Source organism: Excalfactoria chinensis, chromosome 21, assembly GCF_039878825.1.
Source record: "Excalfactoria chinensis isolate bCotChi1 chromosome 21, bCotChi1.hap2, whole genome shotgun sequence".
NCBI lineage: Eukaryota > Metazoa > Chordata > Aves > Galliformes > Phasianidae > Excalfactoria > Excalfactoria chinensis.
This window is the reverse complement of record NC_092845.1, coordinates 5,763,768-5,788,933: the sequence shown is the minus strand read 5'-3', so window position 1 is coordinate 5,788,933 and position 25,166 is coordinate 5,763,768. Positions and strand designations below refer to the sequence as shown.

The following is a 25,166-nucleotide window of genomic DNA, read 5'->3' as shown; positions in this document are numbered from 1 at the left end:
GCAGAAGAGAAGGAGGCTGCCAGAGGACACCAGCAGGACCAAGCAGCTGCCTGCCTTGTCTTCGCTTTGGACATGCTCTGCAAATTCTGTTCTAACTCTCAGCACCACCTTTTGTTTAGGAGGTCACAGCAGCCAGAAGGTGCCCACACACCACACCATACACACACACCACGTCCACAGAATTGGAAATGGACTGTGAAGAGTTCACAGACACTTCACTCCAACAGAGACTGTACTCCAGATGCTGGCTTTATCTTCTCAGCAGCAAAGCTTTTTAACATGCCTCTGCTTCAGTTCATTCCTTGTGTTGTTTTTAGACAGGAGGAAACCAACCCTGCCTCCTAAAATTACACAGAGTATTTGTTGCAAGCTTCAAAGGATGAGAACTGACAGATTCCAGATCAACTACCATTTATTTGGACTCTTAATTCATGATACTTAAAATCCTGAACAATAAGGAGTCCCAGATCCTCTCTGCATGCTTGCCACTTTCATCAGTGCAATTAGCTCAATCAGTCAGTAAATTACACACGGGGGCTTTAATCACTGCACTGTTGTGACACATGTCACTTGCCACAGCAATTTCCTGCAATCAGAGCCACTTAAAGAAGGTCCATGTTGAAATTAATCAGACAAATGAAAAGTAGCGAGAAAAACCCCAAACCTCTGCAGCATGAAGATGTTCGAGTAACATCAGAAACAAGTAAGTGGAGTTAGTAAAGCCAACTTCAAGCAACCGGGATCACAAGTTCAGGTTTAGAGGAGTCGGGGTCCTCAGTGGAGTGAGCTATTAGTTCACCTTCTCTCTCTCCCCCTCGATGTGCCTCATAATTCTTTGAGTCCCACAAGACTACAGTCCTCAGCCTATGAGTCTGAATACGGGATATTAGCCCAGACGAAACACATTGCTAAAGAGGAACGTACAGCTTGTTCTCTAGGGCTCCAGTCTGCGTGCAGACCCAAAAAATACTGCGGTGCTTACACTGGAGATGCCACAGATTGATTATTCTGCAACCTCCAGCAGCTTTTGCTCCCATCATGTCCAAGCTGGGAAATCCCCATTTCAAAGCCACAAGGCACTGACCAGCCATTCATGTCACTTTGCAATGGAACTTTCAAAGCTCTTAATGCATGCTGCCGTCCTGGCCACAAGCAAGCTCTCTTGCTAGCCAAGGATGTTACATGAACGTTGCTATGAATCAACTCAGGCCACGTGCTGCCAAATAAGCAAGGAGACACACTACAGAACCACATCAGAAACCCGATGGAAACTGAAAGAACCGCAAGTTCTGCCCTGCCTGCAGCTCTGCAGCCTGACTGCGGGGAACAGCAGCAGCCAAGAACTGGATTAAAGCCGGCAAGTACAGACATCCCGCTTGTGCCCACTACGCTTGTGTTACACCCAGATAAGTCCGCTATCAGCAGCACTTCGCTGAGATACGGCGCTGCTCAGACATCTCGGGGCAGCTCACAGAGCTTCGGAGCGAACAAAAGCCGCTCAAATCAGCGCGGAGACCAGACCAGAAATCCCAGCTCCGAATATTTCCAGCTGGAGAGCGACACCGCGTGGCAGAAGGGAGAAACTGCAGCCCGTCAGAGCGCGCAGGGCGTGTGTAAAAGCGCATCAGAAAAAGGATCTGCCATCAAAACCTGGCGTGTAACCGCCCCAACAGCACGAAGAAACCATCGCCTCCCACGCTTCATCTTAAACTTAACTTAGAGATCCGGTCTGCGATAGCTGAAAACATCATATAAAACAACATTCAGAGTTGCAGCTACCAGCTTCCTATAGTAGTAGCTGCCCACAACTGCCAGGGTCACCTAAAAGCAAGCACCTATTATTTGCAGCCTACCAGAAGCCTTTGCTGCACCACCCAACAGCTGTGAGTGATTTTGTTTACTGAACTAACACCTGTTGTAAACCCGATCTCCCTCTTAGTAACCTTACAGGGACTTCTGCCTCTGCTTCAGTATTAACAAGTCAAAGGCAACAGAAATCCTGAGAGAAAGACCAAATATCAATCTTTTCCAGACAGGCAAAAACCATTTGACAAAATGCAAAGTTCCAGAGCCCTCCTCTCCTTAACTGAGTGCTGCACTGAAGGGGCCAGCCCAGAATCTATGCCTATGTCCATGCACCAACCAGTCACAGCAACCACCATATGCTTGTGCAGAAGCTGCTTGGGGGGAATGCTACAACACACACACACAAAAGGCTCAGCTCAGCTTAACCATGGCTGGAGAACCACAAAAAGCAAGAGAAAGCCAATCATCTTTCATTCATTCCACTGGAGATGGGCTGTTGTTCTGCTCACAAAGAAGCAAATCTGTTTCTAACAGGCTCTTAGCAACACCAAGCACAGCGTTTGTGGGTAGGCCAATAGCCACACACAGAGAGAAGAGCCAAACTGGTGCTGGGGAATCTCTGGCTACACAGCACGCGTTCTCAGGAAGCTCCCTTCCATGACCGACCCTTATAGGAGCACAGAGTGCCTCCACCTTGAGTGCAGCCTTTCTGGCCACACAGGGAGCACAGCTGCAAGCACTTTGCCATGTTCCATGGGCAGCCACAGCTCTTGATCAGGTGCTCAATCACCAGTTCAAGCCATGACCTAACGGCTCCCCTGCAGGTGCTGTACTGAAAATTCTTATTTCAGAGAGAATTCAATTCCTGTTCTGTCAACACCAGAATGGAAACCACTCGGGTTTCTCGCTTAACATGCAAGGAAAACAGGCACAAGCTGGTGGGAAAAGATTTGTTCTTCTGCCACGGTAAAAATGGATGTAACAATAAATGCAAAGCTGTATGGTGATGAGCTGCAGTGTGTTCCTTTGCCTGCAGATACTGCTGGGAAGAAGCATTGCTGGAGATACAGAGAATCTAAATGCTCAAAAGAGGGCTTTGTGAGCTGGTAAAGGCACAGAGGAGGGGATGCGTTCTCAGCACTAAATGACTTCTTTCACAAAAACAGTTGTGCAGAAAAACTGTGTCACTGTCAGTGCAGTGACTGCTGTGAATGGAATTAAAAGAGGACATGAATTATGGGGACACATGAGAAATTCATTCCCAACACCGCCGTGGGCAAAGGTGCTGGAGCTGGAAGTATCTGAGCACTGCAGGGCGGCATGGGTGGAGTTAATGCCATAAAAATAGAATTGAATGGCAAGGAACGTGGAATGGAATGAAATATGGAGTGGAATGTGGAATGGAATAGAATGGATGGGATGGAGTGGGGTGGAATGGAGTGAATAGAATAGAATAGAATAGAATAGAATAGAATAGAATAGAATAGAATAGAATAGAATAGAATAGAATAGAACCTTCTCGATGCTGTAACCATGAGATGGGGTGGGATCACGGGAACCCCTTTTTCTCAAAGCAGAAAGCTTTTCCAGAGCTGCTGGACTGCAAAATGCTGCTCTCCTTCCCCCAGATACAGCGTGCTGTGCCGCCAAGCAGCTGTGATACTGTGATGTGTTATCTCACGTATGCAGCCTCAAAGCCTTGACAACAGAATTTTCTACCTCGAAATCTTTCAGTTTCAGGCTGTTTTGAGACCATTTGCTAAGAGCACAACAATGCAACAAGACCTCTGTGCTGGTGTGCAAGAACAAAAGGATGACATTAGGGAAGCTGGAAATTTCCAGCAAATCCTGCAGCATCGCTGGGAATGGGAGGTGTGGAGGGATACAGGAGCGGTGCTGCCCTGTGCATCCCTGCAGTGCATCGCACCGACAGCCATGGCAAAGCACAGCCTCCAGGCGGGGGTGCTGGGTCTGCTGTTCACTCAGGGTTACAGAGAATAGTGATGGATGTATGGACCCTTACAAAGAAAAAAAGCATTGATGCAAGAGGGGAAAGGGACTTTTGCATAATTAATAGTTTTTTTGAAAGATCTTATTCCAACTTCATCTCATTTGTATATATATTCATATCGTCTGATTTTTGTAATGGATGCAATGTATTTGTACGCTTGCGAAAATGCATGAATAAATATATCTATATATTAAAGGGAGGGGAGAATGGTGTATTGGGGGGTGCATGACTCAAAGAAAGGCTGTGAGGAGGATGAGGAGGGTGAGGATGAGGGTGGGGAGAAGGAGCAGAAGAAGGAAGGTGAAAAGTAGGATGAGGAGGAGGAGGATGGGGGGGATGAGGATGAAGGTGATACTGATGATGATGTTGAGGAGGATGAGTATGTAGAAGGCAAGATGCAGATGATGGTGAGAGCCCCGCACCCCCCTTCCTTTGCCCTTCCCCGGGGATAAGGGGGTGATGGGGGGGGCGTGAGCTCTTCAGATGACGTCACCTTCCCCCCCCCCAACCCGTTCCGCGCGTGCGCAACGCGCCCCCCCTCCCTCCCCGTCAACCTTCTCCCGGAGAGCGGAGGATGCGGGGCCGCAGGTGGGTGCGGGGCCGGGGGGAGGACACGGGGGGGGACACCCGTGGGGTGAGGGGGAGTGCGAGCAACTACGGGGTGCAGCCGGAGGGGAGTGAGTGCACGGTGGGTGAATGTGTGCGTGAGTTGATGGGGGCTGCAAAGGGCGTTGCGTGCGGGGTGGGGGCTGGCAAAGATTTAGGAGATGCAGCGCGGTGGCTCGCGGGGCTGTGGGGGAACATCACTGCGCGGTGCGAGGACACCGCATGAGGCTGCCCGGGGCGGGGGGCGCGCTGGGTGTTGTGCACGGGGCGTAGGGACAGGATTTTCGGGGTGCTTGGTTGGGGGGGGCACAAGGAGCCGCCTGCCCCTCGCGGTGCCCGATGCGCTTCAGCAGCCGTGCGGAGGGAGCGCGCTGTGGGGTGCGCAGGCGCTGTGCGACGGGGTGGGGGAGGGTGATGTGGGGCTGGGGGGGCTTTTTGGGGCGCATCGGGGGGGCCCGTGCACTGAGCTACACGTATGAGGGATGCTGGCAGGGGCATGCGCAGTGCAGACATGCGGGCGTGTGTAGAGGAGAGCTGGTATACACAAAGCAGGATACATGTGAATGGTGCAGGTGTGCACAAAGCTGGTGCACAAAGATGCCTGCATGCACAGTGCACATCTATGAAGTGCACGTGTATGCAGCACGTTCTTGTGCTGCCGTGTGTGCAGCCATCCCAGTGCTGGCATGCTGCCCCTGAGCATGCAAACAGCACTATGCATGCGTGCATCCTCACGTGCACACATTGTGTGCAAACATGTGCCGTGCACCTGTGCACCACTGTATGTACAGGGCTACATGTGTGCAGAGCTGCAGGTGGCACGGGATGCACCTGCACTCAGTTACACCTGTGTGCACGTACCCCATTTACATGTGCACCCTGACAGTCATGCACTCCCAAGTGTGCATACAGAACGCCTGTGCACTGTGCACACGTGCACCCTCCCATCTATGTGCCTCTGTGCAGGCATGCACTCCCTCTGTGTGCAGGACTACATACCTGCACAGGATTGCAGGCCTGGAGGACACTTCTGGGATGCTGCTGGGGTGTTACCAGGGATTTACTAAAATGCCATCAGGAGGGAATGCCAGTAATGGTGGGTTTCTGGGGAGCACACTCTACTACTAACATACTGCACAGCCATTCCTAGGACACTGCTCAAATAGCACCAGGGTACCACTGTGATACTGTGGAGATACTGTCATAACACTCATAAGGTGCTACTGGAACAGTATTCAGTTTTTAGTAGGATGCTACTGTGATACCAATGGAATGCTTCTGAGCTCCTGCTAGGGAATGAGGACAGGTAGTGGTAAGATGCTTCTGGGGTACTGTTGGTACTGGGGTACTGGATGCTTCTGCCAGCAAAGGTTCTGGGGAGCCCTGCTGACACAGCCTGTGAGCAGCAGGTGCCTCATGGTCACCTTGTTCCCACAGCTAAGACGGCAGCGGTGGCAAGGAGGATGGAAGCACCCCTGGTAAGCCTGGAGGAGGAATTTGAGGAGGGGCTTGGGGACAATGGGGGGACCCCCCGGCGCACCATGGACCCAGCGCTGGCTGAGCTGGAGAGCTTCTCGACTGAGATGATGAGCTTCAAGTCGATGGAGGATCTGGTGCAGGAGTTCGACGAGAAGCTCACCGTCTGCTTCCGCAACTACGATGCCACCACTGAGGGCCTGGCCCCTGTGAGGGGCCGGCTGCAGGCACAGGAGGAGGAGGAGCACCTCCAGGATGAGGAGTGAGTAAGGCTGCTCTTGCTGGGAACACGGGTCTCCTTGCACTCCCATCCCCATGCTGTAGCATGATCATGTGGTGCACCCCAGTTTTGGTGCAGTAACTCCCTTAGGGCCTTTGTGCCTCCTTATACCCCTGAGACTTCCCCCACGTGCTGCTCAGAATCATCTGCATGGAGTTCCTGTGAGGTGTCTTACAAATAGGACGCATAGGACACTTGGGCCTGCATGTCTCCTTGCATCACTGTGAGATACACCCCACCCCAGCATGGAAACCTACTTGCCCCATTGCAGCATGACTGTGTGGAGTAATGGTGTTGTGTCCTCAGAGCAGGGCACATCTGGGGCCTGTGCACCTCCTTGAGTCCTTGCAGGGTACCCTCCGTGTGCAAATCAGGTCCCTCCCTCGCAGCATGGGAATGCAATACCATGCAGTATCTGTGTAGCACCCTACAAGTAGGCACATCAGGAGCCCCACATGACACTGCAGAGGGTCCAGGCTTTGTGAGGAGAGCTGGGGGTAAGTGTGAGCTGGAAGGTGAGGGCTCAGCCTCCTCCTTGCAGTGTAAAACTGCAGCAGAGCGGGGCAAAATCTGCCCAGTGCTGCCTGTCCATCCAGCAGCATCATAGTGCCATTTGCACTGAAATCTAACTTTCATATGAAACCTTTTTTTTTGTTGCAAAATGCCATTTAGGGGCAGAATTTACCAGCAGTGTTGACGTACAAACAACTTTCTAATGGATTTCTTTTTGCCTGTTTAGTTGAGATTATTCCCCAGGCTGCACTTCCTCACACTGATTTTTCACCATGCAAAGTGGTTGTTTTGAAACCAGAAGCTCCCAAATCTTTTTTTTTTTTTTTAGCTGTTTTTGTATTTTTCAGTGAAAAATCAGTCGTTTTGCAGAGAACAAAATGAGTTCTGGCAGAACGCCCAGAAAGCTGCGCTGCCACCGGCAGCCCGTGGTGCCACTTAGTGCTGCGGATTGTGTCACTTTGGGTCAGTTTGGGCAAAACAGGCTTTTTTTTTTTCCCCAGTCTTCAATGAGCCCTGTGTGCATGGATGGGGGATGGGTGGGGGCCTTAAAGGCGCTGCTTTCCTTTAATTATTAACCAGTTATTGCCATAATTGACCTGGAAGCCTGTGGCTGCATTCTGCAAGGTGCTGGTTCTTTACGAGCAGAAAAGAAGCAAATTTTGGGGACAGTTGTTTGCTTTTTCCTTAATTGTTGCTTTTTTGTTAAAAATGGGAATATGTGGTGTTGTTTTTTTAACATCCCATTTTTATGCATTAGTTTGTGGAATATGTGCATAAGAGGAAATTAAAATCAGATGAAGATGGAGATGAGATGAATATCCCAAAATGAGTGTCTTTATGGCTGGTTTGGAGCTGGGGGCAGTTAGAGGGGGAGGCTGTTTTGGGGCGATTTAGGTGAATTGGGGTGATGCTAACATGCACATGTTTTTAAGGTGTTCTGAGGCAGAATTTGGGGTGTTCTGGGATGTTTTGCACATGTCAGTGGTAGTCAGGGAATGAATGACCACCAGGCCATGTTTAGAAGCATTCTGGGGTGTCCTGGGGCTCCATTTTGGAATGCATTGTGGCATTTTGGCATGCTGTTTCAGGACGGCTTTCTGGGAGGCAGCACTTTGGGGCATTTTGGGGTGTTTTGGTGATCCCCACTCAACGCCTCCCTCCCTGCAGAGTCTGGGATGCCCTCACCGATGGCTTCGTCCCCCAGGGCTCCCCCCGGCCCTGGATGCACCCTGAAGCTGAGGCTCCTGATGGCACCGATTCCCAGGTATGGCCATGACACCCTTGGCACCCCAAAGCCCTGTTGCCTCCATATGACCCTTGTGGTAATTGGTAGCTGTCTGTCAGCCCCAAGACTCAGCAACTGTTGGGGAGCAGTCACTCTAAAGGGCAAGATTAAGTGTTTGATTTGGCAGTTTGGCTAGGTTGTGGTTGGACTTGATGATCTTTAAGGTCTTTTCCAATCTGAGCAATTCTACAATTCCATAATTCATCCATCAAACTTGTCCCCATTCATCATTTGCACCCAACATCACCATTTGAAGTTTCATTCCAGCATCTCCATCTGGCATCCCAAGACTGCGTGACCCTCCCTAGTGTCCCCATCCAACATCCCCCATCCAGTGTTTCCATCAAACACCTCCTAAGCCAACATCTCTCCATACAACTCTCTTATCCAATGCCTCTGATCTAACATTTCCATTGTAGACCCCTATCCAGAGTCTTCCATCCAACATCTCCATGGCAAATCCCTATCCACTGTCTCTATCTAACATATCCATCCAGCTCTCCCATCCATATCTCCTTGTCCATCTTCCCCATCCAGCATCTCCATCCAACATCTCTCCAGTGTAAGCCCCACAGGCAGTGCCTTCCCAGTGCTGTGGTTCTTCCCATGAGCTATAGGTATATACAGCTGTGTCTGTGCCTATGTCACGTCCATACCTGCACCAGGCAGTGCCTGTGGTGCCACCAACGTGACCAGCCTGTGTCTCCCGCAGCTTTGTGAGAAGGAAGATGAAGAGGAAGAGCTTGCTGAGAGAAGTGAACATGACTCAGGCATAAATGAGGAACCACTGCTGACAGCTGAGCAGGTACCTACACCCAAACACTTGGATGTCTCCATAACACTGGGCTCACACTGCTCAGGACACAGAAAGGCAAAATACGCTTGTTTTGGGACACTATCGCTTATCTGTGGGCAAGGTTGCAAGACTCGTATGTCAGATACAGGGTGCAGATGTGGGATGATGTGAGGTGCAGGGTGCAGATGTGGGACACTGGTGTCCCACAGGTCATTGAGGAGCTGGAGGAGCTGATGCAGAGCTCGCCTGATCCTGAGGCGGATCCTGAGGGCGATGAGGATGAGGAGGAGGAAGAAGATGAGGAAGATGATGCTGAGGCCAATGCAGAGGGTGACAGTGGAAGCCGGGGCATGGAGCCCATTGTCCTGCGTGAGCTGCACACCTTCTCCCCCACCTTCAACAACAACTGTTCCTATGAAGGTATGGGCAGTAGGAGCCAGGCACAGCCCTTTCTGGGTGCAGTTCTCACTAAATTGGACACCAGGAGGCGGCTCTCTGCAAAAAATGATCCCTCTGAGATCTTGTAGCATGGTAAAAGATGGCCCCGTGTTTCACCAAGCATGCAGCGCATTTTGCAAAATGTCTCCAGCACAGTGCACTGCACTTTGTGCATGCTGCTAAGTGACTTGTGCCTTTCTAAGCACACCGTGCAAGTGATCAATGGACACGTGCATTTTGAGAAGATGGCTCACTTGTTCTGCACGTTGCTGTTTGCATCCTGCATTTTTCTAATGGCACCCTGCATGCATATGACTGCGTGCAGCAAGGTCTTTCCTGAGCTGTGCTTGGTGCATTTTCCTAATTTGCTGATTTGTGGCATGCACCAGATGTTTTCCAAAGTACATGGGAAATGTTATGATGCTTTTTAATAATTGCACTAGGTTTTCCCCCAAATATACCTTGCCTACATTTTCCCTAATCTCACCAGGCATTTTGATAATTGCTCTGTATACTCCCTAATTGTACTTAGTGCTTTTCATTTACTGCACCATGCATGCCATTAGTTGCACCAGGCACTTCCATAATTGCTCAGGGTACTTTGTTCTGACACTGGGCACTTCAGCAACTCCGCTATGACAGTGCTGGATGCTCCAGCAGTATGCTGAGCATCTCACTGATCACAGAGCAGTAAAAAAGCATTTCTCTGATTACATTGTGCATTTTGTTAATTATCCCCAGAATTTTACTGACTGTAGCGCATGCTCAAGTAATTGCACGATGCACGTCACTAATTGCTCCCAGACATTCCTGTAATTGCATCATTTATGTTGATCATTGTTCCAGGTATTTCGCTCATGCACTGTGCTTTTGCTGAGTGCACCAGGAGCAGCTCTCAGTGCATGAGGAACGTCACTAATTGCCCCAGACATTCCCATAATTGCATTGTGCATTTCACTAATTGCACCAGGTGCTTAACTAATACACTGCACCTTTCACTGCATCAGAAATAACACTCACTGCACCACACATGTCACTCATCGCACTGGACCTTTGCTAACTGCAACATGCATTGCATTGAGCATCCCAGGCATCCCACCAATTGCACCTTGCACATAAGGCCTTTTTGTACAGTGCATGCATGCTGTGCACTCTAACAATGATGCTGGCGGCAGGGCTGGAGCAGCTGACGGCCGGGGAGCTGGCAGCAGCAGCAGGGCGCGCGGAGGCAGCGAGCCGGGCGCTGTCGGCCGAGCTGGTGGCCCAGCTGGCACGGCGGGATGAGCTGGCCTTTGAGAAGGAGGTGAAGACGGCGTTTATTGGGGCGCTGCTGGCCGTGCAGGGGGAGCAGCGGGAGCAGCGGGAGGCCGCACGCCGCCGCCGCCGCGACCGTGGGCTCAGCCTGCAAGGAGGTCGTCCCGAGCGTGGGGGACACATGCCCAGAAAGGTGGGGATGGGGTTAACTGACATGTGGGAATGAGTCTGGGGGAGGTGGGGTGTGGGGTCCTGTGGGGGTGGGGATGGCATGGGATGGCGTGGGATGGTGTGGAATGTGATGGGGTAGGTTAGCATGGGATGAGATGGGATGAGATGGGATGAGATGAAGGGACATGGGACTGGGCAAATGGAGGACATTGGACAGTGACAGGACATGTGGCATAAGGATGTGAGGACAAGGGATGGAGTGACAGGGAGGTGGATCAGGGAGATGGGGGGATATTGGTGCCCGGAGTGCTGTCCTCATGCCAGGGAGTGACAGGGTTACGCATGTTCCCAGCGCTTCAGCATGGAGGGCATCTCCAGCATCCTGCACTCCGGCCTGCGTCAGACCTTTGGCCCCGCTGCGAACGAGAAGCAGGTGCCTTTTCCCCCCAACTTGCCCAAATCTCTCCCCTCCCACCCCCTGTTCTGCACACCCTCGAGTGCCATTTTTGCACTTCTTTATCCCTTCAATCCTCCCTAGCTAGGGGTTCATTTAAGCACAGCTTTTGCAGCATCCAGTTAATTCAGCAGCCCCCCAAACATCTGTAAATTAAATGCAATTGCAGGAAAGTTGCAGCTGTGTTTTGCACTTCTGCTTTTGCACCAGTTTGGGGTGGTTTGCATCGGTGATGTGTAAAAAGGGGGCAGCTTTGTGGCATGGAGGTGTTTTGGGGGCATTTTTCTGCTTTGCAGTATCTGAACACAGTGATTCCCTATGAGAAGAAGGGTTCGCCGCCCTCCGTTGAAGATCTGCAGATGCTCACCAACAGTGAGTCCTTATTTGACCCATTTTGAATCAGCATAACACAGCCAATTTAGGGCACAAACACAGAATTTGCATTGCTGCAGTGCCCACAACTCGCGTGATTTTTTTTTACATTTCAACACAGCCAGTTGGGGGTGCAGCTGCCTTTTTCACAATCAGATGCATGACGCCACTGCAGCACGGCTGGTTTGAAAGAGAAACACCATTTTGTATCAATGAAGCATTGCGAGTTTTCAGGCAGTTGTCTCATTTGCACCACTGCAGCAAATCAAAACTTTGCATCAGCATGGATGCTGTTGGTTTTTGCATCGCTGTGGTCCATCCACATTGACTCATTTCATATACCCCCTCACCCTGCTTCCCAGCATGGCCAATCTGGGGCACAATTGTTCATTTTGCATCACTGTGCCCTGAGCAGTTTAGGGTGCAGTCCTCCATTTTGCATCACTGTAACACAACTGATTTGCAGTGCCTCCCCCCACAATTTTTTGCAGCACACCCCAAGTGCCAATTCAGGTGAAAACTCCCATTCTGCATCACCTGAGTGTGACTGATGGGGGTGAAAATGCTCCATTGGGGTACTGTCAGGATGGGTACACTATGGCAGTGCCTCTGTGATGGCGTGGGGCTGCCTGGGGACAGAATAGGGACATGGGATACATGGACTGTGCTCAAGGTCCTTTTCCTTTGTGCAGTCCTGTTTGCCATGAAGGAGGGGAATGAGAAGGTGCCCACGCTGCTGACGGACTACATCCTCAAAGGTACCTGCATGTGCCCTGTGCACCCTCCCTGCATCCTCCATACCCCAAGTGCATTCCCCATTTAGAATTGTGCATCCTTTCTGCATCTCCCTTGCCCTCCTCTCATGCAGTGCTCATGCATTCTTTGTGCATCCCTTACATCTCCCCTGCATGTTGGGTGCATCTCCTGAGCATCCCTCCTGCATCCTCACAGCATCCCCATGAACTCTCATATGTCACTATCCATTCTCCTTCCTGTGTGCCCCTCTGGGGCACTTCTGCATCCATTGGGAATGCCTGGGCTCCCCTGATGCACCCCTGTGCATCTTCTCTCCTTTGAATCTCCTTTGTGTGCCTCAAGCATCCTCCATGCACCTCCTGGGCATCCCTCATGCATTACCTGCTCATTTCCCTGCATCTTTTGTGTATCCCCCATGCATTCTTTGTACACCATTGCACACCGGTGCAACCCCTGTGCTCCCTTTTGTGCATACCTTGTGAATTCCTGATGCATCCCTTCTGCTTTTCTCCTGTGTCGGCTTACATCCCATATACAGCCACTGTGCAACCTCATTCAAACTTATGCACCCTCAACATGAATGCTTGTGCATCCTTGGTGCACGCTCATGAATGCTCATGCATACTTGTGCATACAGACTCTCAAGCATGCCTGTGCACTCCCATGTATCAATGCATACTCATACAGCCTACTGCACACTCATGGATCACTGTGCGACCCTACACATCCTTGTGGACGCTCCTGCAGCCCTGTTATGCATCACTCTGCAGCCTCCTGCACCCTAGTGCAGCCCCGTGCACATTCGTGCACACTCACCTCTCTCTTTGCAGTGCTCTGCCCAACCTGATGCAGTGCCGCCCTGCACCCCCAAACTCCGGCACCCCCACAGATGGGGCGGACACATGGAAACAGGTCACCTGCACCTCCCCTGCCCTCATCCCCCCAAACCTTTGCACAGCTGGGAAATAAATAATTTGTTTCATTAATTAAGCAACTGGCATCCGGTGTCTTCTTCCCCTCCCTGCAATGAATAGAATCATAGAACTGCTCAGGTTGGAAAAGGCCATAAAGATCATCAAGTTCAGCCACAACCCAACCATGCCACCATAACTAACAACCCTCCACTAAATCATATCCCTGAGCACCACATCCAAATAGTTTTAAACACATCCAGGGATGGTGACTCAACCACATCCCTTTTCAGCCCATTCGGTGCTTAACAGCCCTTTCTGTAACATTCCTCCTGATATCCAACCCAAACTTAACCACAACTTAAAGCCATTTCCCCTTCTCCTGTCACCAGAGAGAAGAGACCAACACCCCTCGCTGCAATTACCTTTCAGATACTGGAAGAGAGCAGTAGGAAGAATCATGCTGCTTTGGGCTCTGTCATGTTGGGCACTCATCTGTGCAAAAAGACACTCATTTTGGGGGAAGAATCCAATTCTGGGGAACTGTTGATGATATTTGGAGAGCATTCCTCATTTTTGGGAAGCAACACTTGGTGGCATAGTGTCAGGGCAGCTGCCATTGATTTTGGAGTGGGTTACTCATTTGGAGGCACACTGCGTACTTGGAGAAGCAGAGTTCATATTTGGGGATGGTCCCTCATCTGGGGGAGCACAGTTCATAATGGTGGTAAATCACTCAAGTTTCAGAGTTCTTCATAGAGAGACATTGCTTTTCTAAGTACAAATCCTTTTAGGGCTGCATCACTCATTTGTGGTTTTGAAGCAATTCACTCATTTTAGGAGAATTTGCCTATTTGTGGGTTGCCTGTTTTGGGGTTATTCACCCATTCTGGTGTTCCACTTGTCCTTCATCTCCCTCACCTCCACTAGGAAGAAGCTGACAATAAAATACAGCTGCAAAACCTCATCTCGTAGCACTTTATAATAAATGGACATGAATTAATACTAAATTACAATGAATCCTTTATGAAATTACAGATTACATTCACGCCAGATCAGTATTGAAAAATAGGCTTTGCTGCCCATTGCATCACTTTGTGGCTGCGGCTGTTGTTTCTTCTCAACTCTTCAAGAGCCAAAAGAAGGTCAAAAATGGCAATTCATGCAGCCGCCGAAATCCTTCCTTATTACAGAAGAACAAACCCCTCACTGATGGGGAAGAACTTGCAGAAAAAAATCCTTTTTTTAACCCCCATGGAACTGATGTCCTGTGTTACCTGGACTGCTTTTATTCTCATGTTTTAAGGCAGAATTTGCCTTTTTGCTACCACTCGAAGCCCCCAAACACAGTGTTTTTGTACAGCTGCCCCCTGACAGCTCGCTTGTGGCACTTGGGGGTGAGAAACCCAATGCTTTCCTGCGCAGGCAGATGACATTGGGGAGACACCATCTGTTTGAATTTCCATCCTCCTGGGGAAATCGCTATTCAATTTGGGGTGAAAGGCTGCTATTTTATTCCTATTTGGTACCAAAACATCCTGGAAAGGTTTTGCTCAGCCTCGTATCCAGCCCAACTTTGCATCCAATCTCAGCCCTGAAGGACAAGGCTGAGTATTTTTTCCAGATTTGATGGGGTTTTTAGCACATAAATTAAAGAGTTTGGGGAGTTTTCCCCCTTTTCCTGAAAGTCATGTGTAGGAGTCACCAAATGGCCACAGCACTGGGGCCAAAACAGGGAGATTTGAGCGATCCTGTGCGTCAAGAGCATGAAACTTTCTTCCAATCTGATAGGAAGCAGAATTGGCAACTTGGCAATTTTTTCCCCATGCCGATATTTATGTGAATGACCTTTTTTGTGGAAGCTTCCCCCCAAAATACATCAATCCTGTTTTTGTTGAGGGTTTTTTTGCACCAAGAAATCCAAGAGGATGCAACAGCCCATGGTGGCATCCGAGTGTGGTGGGGAAAACAGCCTCCCCTATAATTGCTTTCCTTACCAAAAATGAAGGGAAAAGGGAGAAAACAAGGATAAAACCTGAAAGAAAACCTCAAAAAAATCCGGCCACAATATGTGCCTTGTAAACACGTGTCCTTCGCTGCCATGTGCTGATGTGGTGGCATCTGTCAGTGCCTCCACAGTTAGCTTTTTCTTCACCACTTTGTTGTTATTCTTGCTGTTTTTTGCCATTTGGGGAGAGGTCGCTTCCGATGCCATCCATGATTTGGGGAGCGTGCAGGGTGAGCTACTCCAGTGAGTCACTGTGGTCCAAGCCAAGGTTAGCACCAGGCGCAGCTGGGAGGCCACCAGGCTCTTCCTCCAGCTCCTCCTCCTCCTCTTCCTCCTCCTCCATCTCGTCCTCATCCTCTTCATCGTCATCCTCCTCAGTGCCATCTAGGGAGTCCTCGTGAGCTGCAAGCATAGCCTGCTGCATGGCCATGGTGGCCGTGGCTGATGAGAGGGGCTGCAGGTTGTCCATGGCAAGGGAGCCTGAAATTAAAAAGATAAAAATAAGGGCTCCCTGGCTAATATAAAAAAGGACAAAAGAAGTGCATAAAACTAGAAGAACATAACTGGACAGCTGTACTACACAGAATACTTTGTAGAGGGTCCTTGTTTTTCCTTTAATCTTTAAATACAAACATCAGGCCGTAATACAATGCATGGCCCCATCCAGAAGGAACAGGGACCACCAGGATCCTCCTTACCATCAGGATTTGTCCCTGAATTGCCACCCTGCTGCTGCAGGACACCAGCAGCGATGGAGTTGGGCCAGAACCGCTGGGTGGGTCGGTGCTGAGATTTGATTTTCTTGGCTTTAGGGGCTGGGTCCGGGTTGCTGGCATCGAGCATCGGTTGCAGGATGCGCCGACGGGCATTGATGAACCTTTCCCAGGAAAAAAAAAAGTGTCCATTCAATTAAAAATTGTTTAAATCACTGTATTAAGTACATAATAACAATTTAGTGCATTGCTATATTATTTGTATATATATAATTACTTGGAAACCTTTTCAAAATTGGTTTTATGATGCAGAAAACTGTTTTTCTATCCCATTTCCCAAGCCATGTGCCTCTGTTTCATTTGTCTGTGGCACGTTAAGCCATTGCCCTAATTTTTCCAACCATTAATTGCAGGAGAGAAAATACTGGCTGCTATATTGGAATTGCCAGGAGAGGGCATTGATACTTTACAAATAAACACTAGATTCATAGAATACCCTAAGTTGGAAGTGACCCATAAGGATCGCCAATGTCCAACAACTAAGCACACAGCCATTCTACTGCCTAAAAATGAGCCATAACCAATCACCCTATCCCTAAAAATAGACTAAATGAGACAAAATGGTTTGAAATCCATAAAATCTGTGAGGTGACAGCACAGGTCACCAGTGTGCTCACCAGTTATTGACTTGTAAGAGGGTCAGGTTGGTTTGTGCAGCAATTTGCCTCTTCTCATCCTCTGTGGGATAGGGGTGCTGGAAGACAGACGGGTAACAAAATGACACGCACGTATGTAAAGCAGCAGCCCCAATCAGGGGGAAATAAAAATCAAAAAGAGCACTTTTTTCTACTGTCCTTTTTCTAGCCCCAGTGGTGGGCAAGCAGTCTCCTGGCATGAAAATACCCCAATTGCATCTTCTATAAATTACACCTTCTCCCACCAACCCCCAAATCGGATGATTTTGTAATTTTACATTTTGGACCATTTCTGCTGTACCAGAATGGCACCCATAGGGGTCGCTGTTACACCCAACTGATGGAAAAGGATATTTTGGAGCCATTAACTGTACAGAACACTCCTTCACACATCTGCAAATGTGGATGAAAGTCAGAGACTTGGCTTATCTTGGCTTATTTCCCCCCCTGGTTTTGTTTGCTAAACATCAAGGTCATAATTTTGCCACCTGCAGTGAAAACACTCACGCCTCAAATGCTCCTGAAATAAAAGCAAAGCCACTTTGTGCCTTCAAATATCCCAGACCGAGACAAACCACCAACTTTAGTTTGTTCATTTTGAAGGTTTTGGGGGCATTTTTTTTCTTTCCAGCTCACCATGAGGTGCTGGAAGAGCCAGGAGCGCATGATGTTGGTGGCGTGTTTGGGCAGGACGCCCCGCTTGTTCTTGGACTTCTTGTCCTCACCATCAAGGAGTGAGGTGAGATCCAGGTTCACCTGCCAGGGAGAGGGAGAAAATCCGCTGAAAAAGGTGATTGGCAAGGCAAAAAATCCAAGCAAAAATGAACCTCAAGTGGGAAAAACAGACCATGGTCAGACCTCCCAAATACCATCAGTTTCCCAAAATCTGCATTAAACTCCCATTTTCCACCAGGATCTCACTTCACCCATTTAGCATCTTCATATTTGCACCCAGTGTTGCAAAGGGCAATTGGCTTTTCCCAACCGCAGTGGCACCAGTGGGGACAACGCCATGACCGCTTTCAACATGCAATTAAGGAGGATAATTTACCATAATAAAAATACCACAGCAAAACAGAGACAACTATTTTAAACACCCTGAGGTTAAAACTCTGTGATTCGTTAACTCCTTGTTCCTCACTATGCTTACTCCAATTAATAGAGGAGAAACGTTGTGGGAAAAATGCGCCGCTTTTAGGAAAAAAATTAAAAATAAATACAGTGGGATGCTGCAAGAGAAGCTTTAATGATGTCGTGGGAAAAGAACTGAAACCTCAGTTAAAAAGACTTTTTTTTCCCCAGCTCTTCATCAAAACACTTCTCCGGGATGAATTAAACATCAGCCCGGCAGGTCCCACCGCTCCCAGGAGCTCCAGATGAATAAATCACGCCAGCGGTGCGGGAAGAGCATCCGGAGGTGCTTGTCCAGGCTGCTCTCCCTGCCCTGATATTCCCTGTGCGTCTGTTTCCTGCACCTCAGAGAGCTTTGCTGCAAGATCCAAGCTGGTGACGGCAAGATATTAAAGAGGGAAAGGAAAAAAGAAGCCTTGAAGGCATTAAAGCCTGCTGCCGAGGTGTCTTCTCCTCCGAAAATATCCTTTTTTTCCACATGCTTTTATGCCTGATAGTGTTAGGAGGCTCCTGCCACTAAGAATGTGCATGGGGGGATTGAGGCTGGTCTGCCCCAGGGAGCAGTGTGGCAGAGAGTGATATGTTTTGCCCAAACTCCTGAGGAATGACAGCGTTAGGAAGAGACTGAGGATGCAGGATACGTGCAGACAGGGATGGTAAGTTATCCTCATAAAGCAATTTCTACCCACAGCGTGTGTCTGGGTGGTGCTGTTACAGCCAGGGGTTGGGCCTGGTGCCCCTTGCAGGTACCCTCCAGTTCAGAATGCTCTGCTGCTCTAGGATTTACCTGGGCGTTGGGGATCTGCAGGGCACCGGGGGCGATGGCTTGGGTGAGGACCTGGCCCTGAGATGTCACCATCGTCACGGGCTGGTACAGGGCTCCACCTGCAGAAGACAGGGTTTGTGGGGGTGCTGCACGTTGAGGGCTCCCCCCCACAGCCTCCCTGCTGGCCCTACCTGGCACGGCGGGCGATCCAGCCCCGCTGCCCATGGCCAGGTTGCCTGGGGGCAGCGCGGCTGCAGGCACCACGATTCCCGGTGGGGGGTTGGAGGCGGCTGGCAGCGCCGCAGGTGAGCTCTGCAGCATCTCCTGCAAAAGAAAAGAAGATTTCAAAGCATTTTGTTGCATTCAGTAAGAGCACAAATAGGTTATGTGATTATTTAGCAAAATACTTTGAGAAGTGTGTCACAGTGGGAGGATATAGAGAACACAGGGCCATGATGTGCAAGATTTTTGCATGTTATGCCAAAGGCATTTAGAAACTATCCTTCCAAAACAAGCCTGACACAGGTGTGTATCTGTAATATGCCCACCTGAATCTGAAATAAAGCTGCATTCATATTTTGCAGTAAAAGGAGGATCATTTTCTCCCTCTTCTACCCATTCCCATTCTGCCTCACTTCTCCATTGTCCTGTTCCTCAGCTGCTGAACGAAATACCAACAAAAGGCATTTTCCACCTTACTTGAACTTACTTCATTTTGAAACATTTCTTCAGCAAGCCTATCTCTTGCTCTGAGAAAAGAGGACTTATCTAGAGGACTGATGTGTAATGTGTAGTGACACCAAAACACAAGCATGGCTGGGCCAGAAAAAGCCATCACCCCTCTTCTAACAATAACACAATGGAGATAAGTCGAATGCTCAGATCAATTAACTGTACATCAGGAGATTATGGGGGTGCATTGTTCACCAGGAGCCGTGCAAAGCTCCCCTCCTGACTCATTATTCTGCAGTGCCTCAGAAAATGAGAACCCAGAGGACTGTTCTTGGAAGTGCACTAAGATATAATTCAGAATATCTGAAAGTGCATCAACACCACAAAGCCAGAAGTATCCAATGGAAGTGGAGGCTCTGCCTTAAAATAGTTACAGATATCTCCAAGAAGATTTAAAATACGTATTTAGCAGACTATTTGCAAATGCCAGCCAAGTTACATTGCTGTGATGATTTTAGAAGTGTTTTACATTTCAGGACTCCAGTTGGAAAGTTTCTGGCAATTTTCACTCTTGAGTGTAGAAAGAACGCATCACTAGGTGTCTCTCCAGATCCATCTCAGCACCAAAATGCTGCAGCTCTATGGCAAACCATGGTTTCTCCAAATTAAAAATCACTTTAATGAGGATACGGACCTGACATATACTGCACTGTGCACAAAACACCCCTTTCTCACAACAAGGCAAGCACTAAAACACAGCGCTACTTGTGCTGATGTCCTTCCACTTTGTTCTGTGATGCAGTGATTTATTTTTGGGTGGCACATGCAGGAAATTTCCATCCATTCCTAATTGTTTGAGACTTGTCTGCGCTTGTGTTAAACTGGGGAAAATCTGGGTTAGTTGGAGAAAAAAAGAAACCTGAGTGTACTGAGAAAGAGTTGGCCAAACTCAGCACCGCGGAGGCACAGCTGGATGGATGGGGGATGAAAATCTGTTGGCTCTAAATAGCAGAGAAATCAATACAACGGCAATTATCCCATTCTGTCAGTCCCACTTGTTGCTTTCTCAGTTTCAGCTCTCATTCTTCTTACAACATCTCCATACATTTTTAAGCAGGCAGTTGTGTGATCAAAAACAACTTTGCCCAAGCCAGAAACAGTTTGCTTTCACAACTGGGCTGGTACATCTCCTGTGAAAATGATTGATCCCATATCTTGAAAACAAAACAAACAAACCCACAAGCCTATTTTCTAAGAAAACTTGTAGGCAAATAATTGATTAACCGCATTTCCATTATTTAGATTTTTTTTTAATTCCTATAGTAGTGGCTGCTTATGTGTTATATCCATCTTCATTGGGATTAATAGCACAATAATGAGCAAAATCATTCCACTTGCCATCTTTTGAACACGAGTCTCGCAGTTCATCAGTTCTCCAAAGCATCCCCAGCACTATAAGGGTTCCTTGATGAACAAAAAGTGTTTCTACTGTTGTTTTTCTAAGCTTTCTCTATGCAAACTCAAGTACACTCAATGAGCTGAAGCTCTCTGACACCTGACATTGCTGAGATGGGTAATTAGAAAAAACTTGCCCTTATGCCATCAGCACCCATCTGTCATTCCCATCCAGCGCCCAGGGAGGTGATGCCTTCTTCTGGGCTGACACCATGAATGGTTCAGCTCCTGCTGCCTGCTGCAAACTCTTCTATCCTCCAACCATTGTGACAGTTCCCCTCCAACTGGGCCTCACCCATTTATTTAGCAACGATCTCCAAAGCCTCACTTGAATTCTCAACTTTCCTGTCCTGCCTGGAAGGGAAATGAGGACAGCTCTGGGATTTCAGGAATCCAAAGTGCTCAGCCCCTTCACCACCACCGGCCTGATTATTTTCCAAAGACTTGTGCTAATTTTCTGATACGATCCCCACCTCTTTGTGAGATGCTAAATCCTCATTACTTCTCCTGACTGATGCATTCTAATTAGATCAACACTTTAAAAAAAAAAAAGGGGGGGGGGGGAAATCACAATAGCCACAGGACAGCTTTCCATCTCATTAACTCCCTCACTTATTATTTTCATGAAAATTACTGATAAAAACGTGCACCTCCATTTGCTGGGACCAGGAGCTTCGTCGGCTCATATCTAACATCTCTCTCATCACCCGGGACACGAGCTGTTGCCGTGGCAACGCACAATAATAGAAACTAATAAATTACAAACGAGATGCTCGTTGAGCAATTATTGTTCTCTTTTATGCAAGTGTCTTGCTAATTTTGATCATAAGGAATGCTTCCATAAAGTAGCAAAGGGATAATAAGTCCATTTCTAGAGATTATTAGAAAATAGAGAGAGGCTGGATTTTTTTTTTAGATCAATGATTAAGTGGTTGGGTGCTTTCAGGAAACCCAAATAAGAAATACAACTTTTTTCTTTTTTTTTTCCCCCCATGTTTTCCCTCCTTGTGCTGGGGAAAGAAGGCAGCCCCGAGTGTAATGCCAGGAGTTCTGAACTGTGCAGCACTTGGAGCAAAGCAGCTACAAATGATACCCTGTTTGCAGGATGTGCAAGAGCAGAGCAACCAAAAAGGGTCATTGGAGACTTGAAATCTGTTGACTTGCCTCCAAATGAAGATGACAAATTGGGACTGACACAACAGAATGTGTAGCAAGAACAGCAGAGCAACAAGATCCTAGGCTGCAGTGAGGATTATGCTCAAGTACAACAGCTGTGGGCACAAAAATAAAAGGAAGAAGTTGTTTACCTCCAGAAGGCCTCTGGCAAGCAGGGACTTCCAGCAAAATGCCCTAATGCCTTCCCACCAGGTGCTCCATCACTGCTACAAGCCATGACTTAGCATTTCTACTACAGGGACAAATAGTATTTTTTCATGAAACACTTGCATCTATTTCAGAAAAAAAGAAATCCTCACCGTTTTGCTTCATATGTGCAAGATACATTCTTTTTTTCATGTTTTCCTCAATTTGGGATGGATTTCATTCAATTTCCCAGAGATCACAGGACTTGCAGAACCATTCCTCAACTTTGCGTGCCTTGCACACTGGCCAAGGTGCAAGGATGGTGACTGCAGGCAATGTTAGGGTGTTACCTGAGGGTGGAGGCTGATGGAGGAGGGGTTGGGGGAGTAGGGGCCCCCCAGGTCGTTCCTGAGTAGGTTGTCACTGTGCATCTTGGTTTTGAGGCAGGTGATGTAGCGGTTGCAAAAGTCCTTGCACAATTCATTGACCTTTTCCAGCTCCAGGAGGTGGATGCGCAGCACCTGGATTGCCTTCACCATCTGCATGCATCAAAAGTAGAATTAAAAGCATTCCTGTTCTCATCAAACCAAAAAAAAAAAAAACAAAAACGAAAAAAAAAAACAAAAACAAAAACCCTAGAATTGATATTCTCACCCCAAATCCACCCCGAATACCCCCCAGAGCCCATCCCTCTGCACCGCTGCCTTTCTTCTCCCTCCGCTGCCGTGCTACCTCTGCGATCCCACGGGGTGAAATTCACAAAAATTGCTGTTGCTTTCATGGGAATTTCTCCCAGAAAATTCTGAGGCAAAGCCCTGATGTAGCAACGTGTTTGGTTATTCTCCAGAGGCCACTTTCTCTAACAAGATTATGGGGCTGCAGCACCGCCGTAAGCTGTTGCTGGTGCAAAGCCTGGGCCTCATTAAAACGTACCCCATAAATGTTAAAAAATTTACACATGAAACATTCCTCTTGCCGAGCTGAAACCTTAAGTTTTACAGCCGCTGTTTGAAATCTTGCATAATATATAAAATTTCAGCTATTCACTCCGGGGCAATAAATCCAGTTTTATGTAACAAAGAGTCTTTGCATTTCAAAGGGTGTTTTTAACTTGCAAATTTTAGTGGTCATCTTTACAAACTGCGAGATGTCGAGGTTGGGAAACATCCCGAAAAATCCAAGGCCAAACTCAGGTGGAGGCTCCACAATGGAGAAAGCAAATTTTTGGTCAGCAGATAGCAGGAAAATGGGGCATGGATGGAAAACTTCCCTCTTTTATGCTTTTTTTCCTGCATATTTTCCTTCCTCTGTGCTTGGCACGGGTGAAGCGCAAGGTGGAGGCGTCGCGCCCCAGCTCTCCGCATCCTCCAGGGGCTCACGGCCATGAAAGTCAATATTCAAGGGCAAAGGCAAGAGGACCTGACACATATATGTACAAAAAATAAATCTCTCAATTATCTCAGCTCATTTGCTTAGGGTCTCATTTTATGTCCCTGCTCCGCTGCGCCGTATATCTGTCCGGATAAAGAGTTACAGTCCGTCGGCGTACGTGCGCGGGGTTGTAAAAAATACAGATGCTGAATTAATTGACTGTGTGGCACTCGGCAGCTGATTGAGTTGATAATGGTGAGATCTGACCTTTTTCTAATTTCTAATTACGTGCATCTCGGCAGCGAGGAATACATGACTCTTATTCTAATGATAGCTAATGCCGCTGGCCTTTTCATCCTGCTTTGCCATTGCTGATTTCCAGGGAATCAATGGTGTTACAAAAATGCCAAAAAAAAAAAAATAAAATAGAAGAATGCAAACAGATTTTGGATGGGAAGCACCTGATGCCTATTCAGCCCTTCAGTCTGCACTGAAATGATCCCAAACACTGCTCTGTTGGTCATTCATTTTGTTTCTTGTCTACGAGATGTTGCAAAATGGGTTTAGTAATCTGCAAACAGTTTTGCATATCCTGTAATTTTTGGGTGTTTTTCCACAGACTTTCAAGCCAGTCTTGAACTGAGGATCTCAGCAAACTCCCCTCAAAGAGCTGAAATGAAGTCCAAAAGATGCAGCACTTTAATCTTGCAATTATTTCTTGCTTTTTAGGAAAGTGTTTGTTTCTGCACTTGGATGAGCATTGCTTGACTTTTTTCTCCTTCTGCCAGGTCATCAGACAAACTCACTGCCTGCAAATTGCCTGATTTTGCTGCTTTTCTGGGATGGAAAACCCTCTGCAGTGAATCCCAGGGGGCCACACCATTCTCTGGGGAAGGACTTTTGGTCTTTGCATCATCTCAGGCCTGTGAAATTTCCTCTTTCAACCTTAAAATCTCCCTGTGAGGCAGTGAGTGCACCAGGATGGGGCCATGGACGTGGTCACCCACATACCTCTCATGGAGATCATGTGTGGAGGCTTCCTGAAAATAATAATGGGATTTGGAGGTATCCCTTGAAGTCTGTGCAAGGGAAAAGCTCCATCCCAAGCAGAGTCTTTGCACAAAATTTACAGTGGAGAAGGCACCATCGAGAGCCCAAAGTGGCCCAAACCACTGATACGCATCTTCCCTTCTGGAGAAGTCCCTCACTTTGCTGTGTTTGTTGGACAAGATCATCATCTCAGCCCACCATGAATGAGCTGAGACGGTTCCAGGCAGAAGGTGGATGGGATTGCACGTTATACTGAAAAGCAGAGATTACAAGTTCTGGGTCACAAACCGATCATCAAGCTTGTCTGATTCCCAGAAATGTGTTGACTGCGGTGCATGTGTGAGAAAATCAAGCAAAACTTTGTCTCGAGTTTGTTCTTGCTGGAGATGATCTCACAGAAAATCCCAGAGAAAAAAATCTCGCAGAGTCCGTGGAGAACACTGTTAAGGTGCCCAATGTCATGAACACAGCCCCAAGACCTTGTCAAGTTGGTAGGTCCCCATAACACATTCCTCATCCCCTATCCCAGCCCCAGTCCCCAGAGCCCCTACACCGAGCCCCAGCACACTCTTACCAGGTTGTCCAGCTCAGGGTCATCACTGAAGAAAGGTTTGTGCTCCTGCTCCTGCTGGTGGACAAAGTTCTCAATGTCGACGTCGAAGCTGGCTGAGGTGATGCACTCGGAGCCCTGGGTCGCCTGCTCACACTTCTCAAAGAGCAGCGTAAGCAACGGGAACAGTGGGTGCCTGTGAACAAGAGTGGCCACCCCGTAAGTCCAGCTGCTTTAGTCCTTTCATCTGTTCTTATCCTAAACCATCAACCCATTCCCTCCCAGCTTGCTACAGCCTGGTGATGAAAACTTCATGCCAATGTT

General features: G+C 48.2%; 2 protein-coding genes across 4 annotated transcripts in view; one reads left to right on the top strand and one right to left on the bottom strand.

The window, feature by feature from the left end:
• The first annotated feature begins 4,298 nt into the window (after positions 1–4,298).
• On the top strand, positions 4,299–13,208 carry FEZ1 (fasciculation and elongation protein zeta 1). Of its 2 annotated transcripts, none has more exons than XM_072354789.1 (10): positions 4,299–4,405; positions 5,861–6,161; positions 7,860–7,956; positions 8,690–8,782; positions 8,983–9,193; positions 10,387–10,658; positions 10,989–11,069; positions 11,387–11,462; positions 12,155–12,220; positions 13,049–13,208. In XM_072354789.1, exons 2-10 carry the CDS (start codon positions 5,887–5,889, stop codon positions 13,063–13,065), a joined length of 1,188 nt encoding a protein of 395 aa, XP_072210890.1. In that variant the 5' UTR covers positions 4,299–4,405; positions 5,861–5,886; the 3' UTR covers positions 13,066–13,208. The 2 variants fall into 2 exon arrangements, with proteins under 2 accessions (XP_072210890.1, XP_072210891.1); XM_072354790.1 differs by lacking the exon at positions 4,299–4,405 and adding an exon at positions 4,481–4,505.
• Positions 13,209–14,079: 871 nt separating this feature from the next.
• The window catches only part of PKNOX2 (PBX/knotted 1 homeobox 2), a 58,555-nt gene continuing 47,468 nt past the window's right edge, over positions 14,080–25,166 (bottom strand). For both annotated transcript variants that reach the window (XM_072354786.1, XM_072354787.1), the window contains 8 exons: positions 24,867–25,038; positions 22,222–22,410; positions 18,634–18,766; positions 18,464–18,561; positions 17,182–17,301; positions 16,528–16,604; positions 15,836–16,014; positions 14,080–15,617 (listed from right to left, as the gene is read on the bottom strand). In XM_072354786.1, coding sequence (XP_072210887.1) covers positions 15,373–15,617; positions 15,836–16,014; positions 16,528–16,604; positions 17,182–17,301; positions 18,464–18,561; positions 18,634–18,766; positions 22,222–22,410; positions 24,867–25,038 — 1,213 coding nt within the window. In that variant the 3' untranslated portion in view covers positions 14,080–15,372. The remainder of the gene's footprint in view (positions 15,618–15,835; positions 16,015–16,527; positions 16,605–17,181; positions 17,302–18,463; positions 18,562–18,633; positions 18,767–22,221; positions 22,411–24,866; positions 25,039–25,166) is intronic.

Excerpts from the sequence above, each read along its gene's own strand:
- FEZ1 (XM_072354789.1), top strand. The coding sequence starts at position 5,887 with ATGGAAGCACCCCTGGTAAGCCTGGAGGAGGAATTTGAGGAGGGGCTT. Across the intron at positions 6,162-7,859 it reads GAGCACCTCCAGGATGAGGA|AGTCTGGGATGCCCTCACCG; the intron begins GTGAGTAAGGCT and ends CCCTCCCTGCAG. Across the intron at positions 11,463-12,154 it reads TCTGCAGATGCTCACCAACA|TCCTGTTTGCCATGAAGGAG; the intron begins GTGAGTCCTTAT and ends TCCTTTGTGCAG.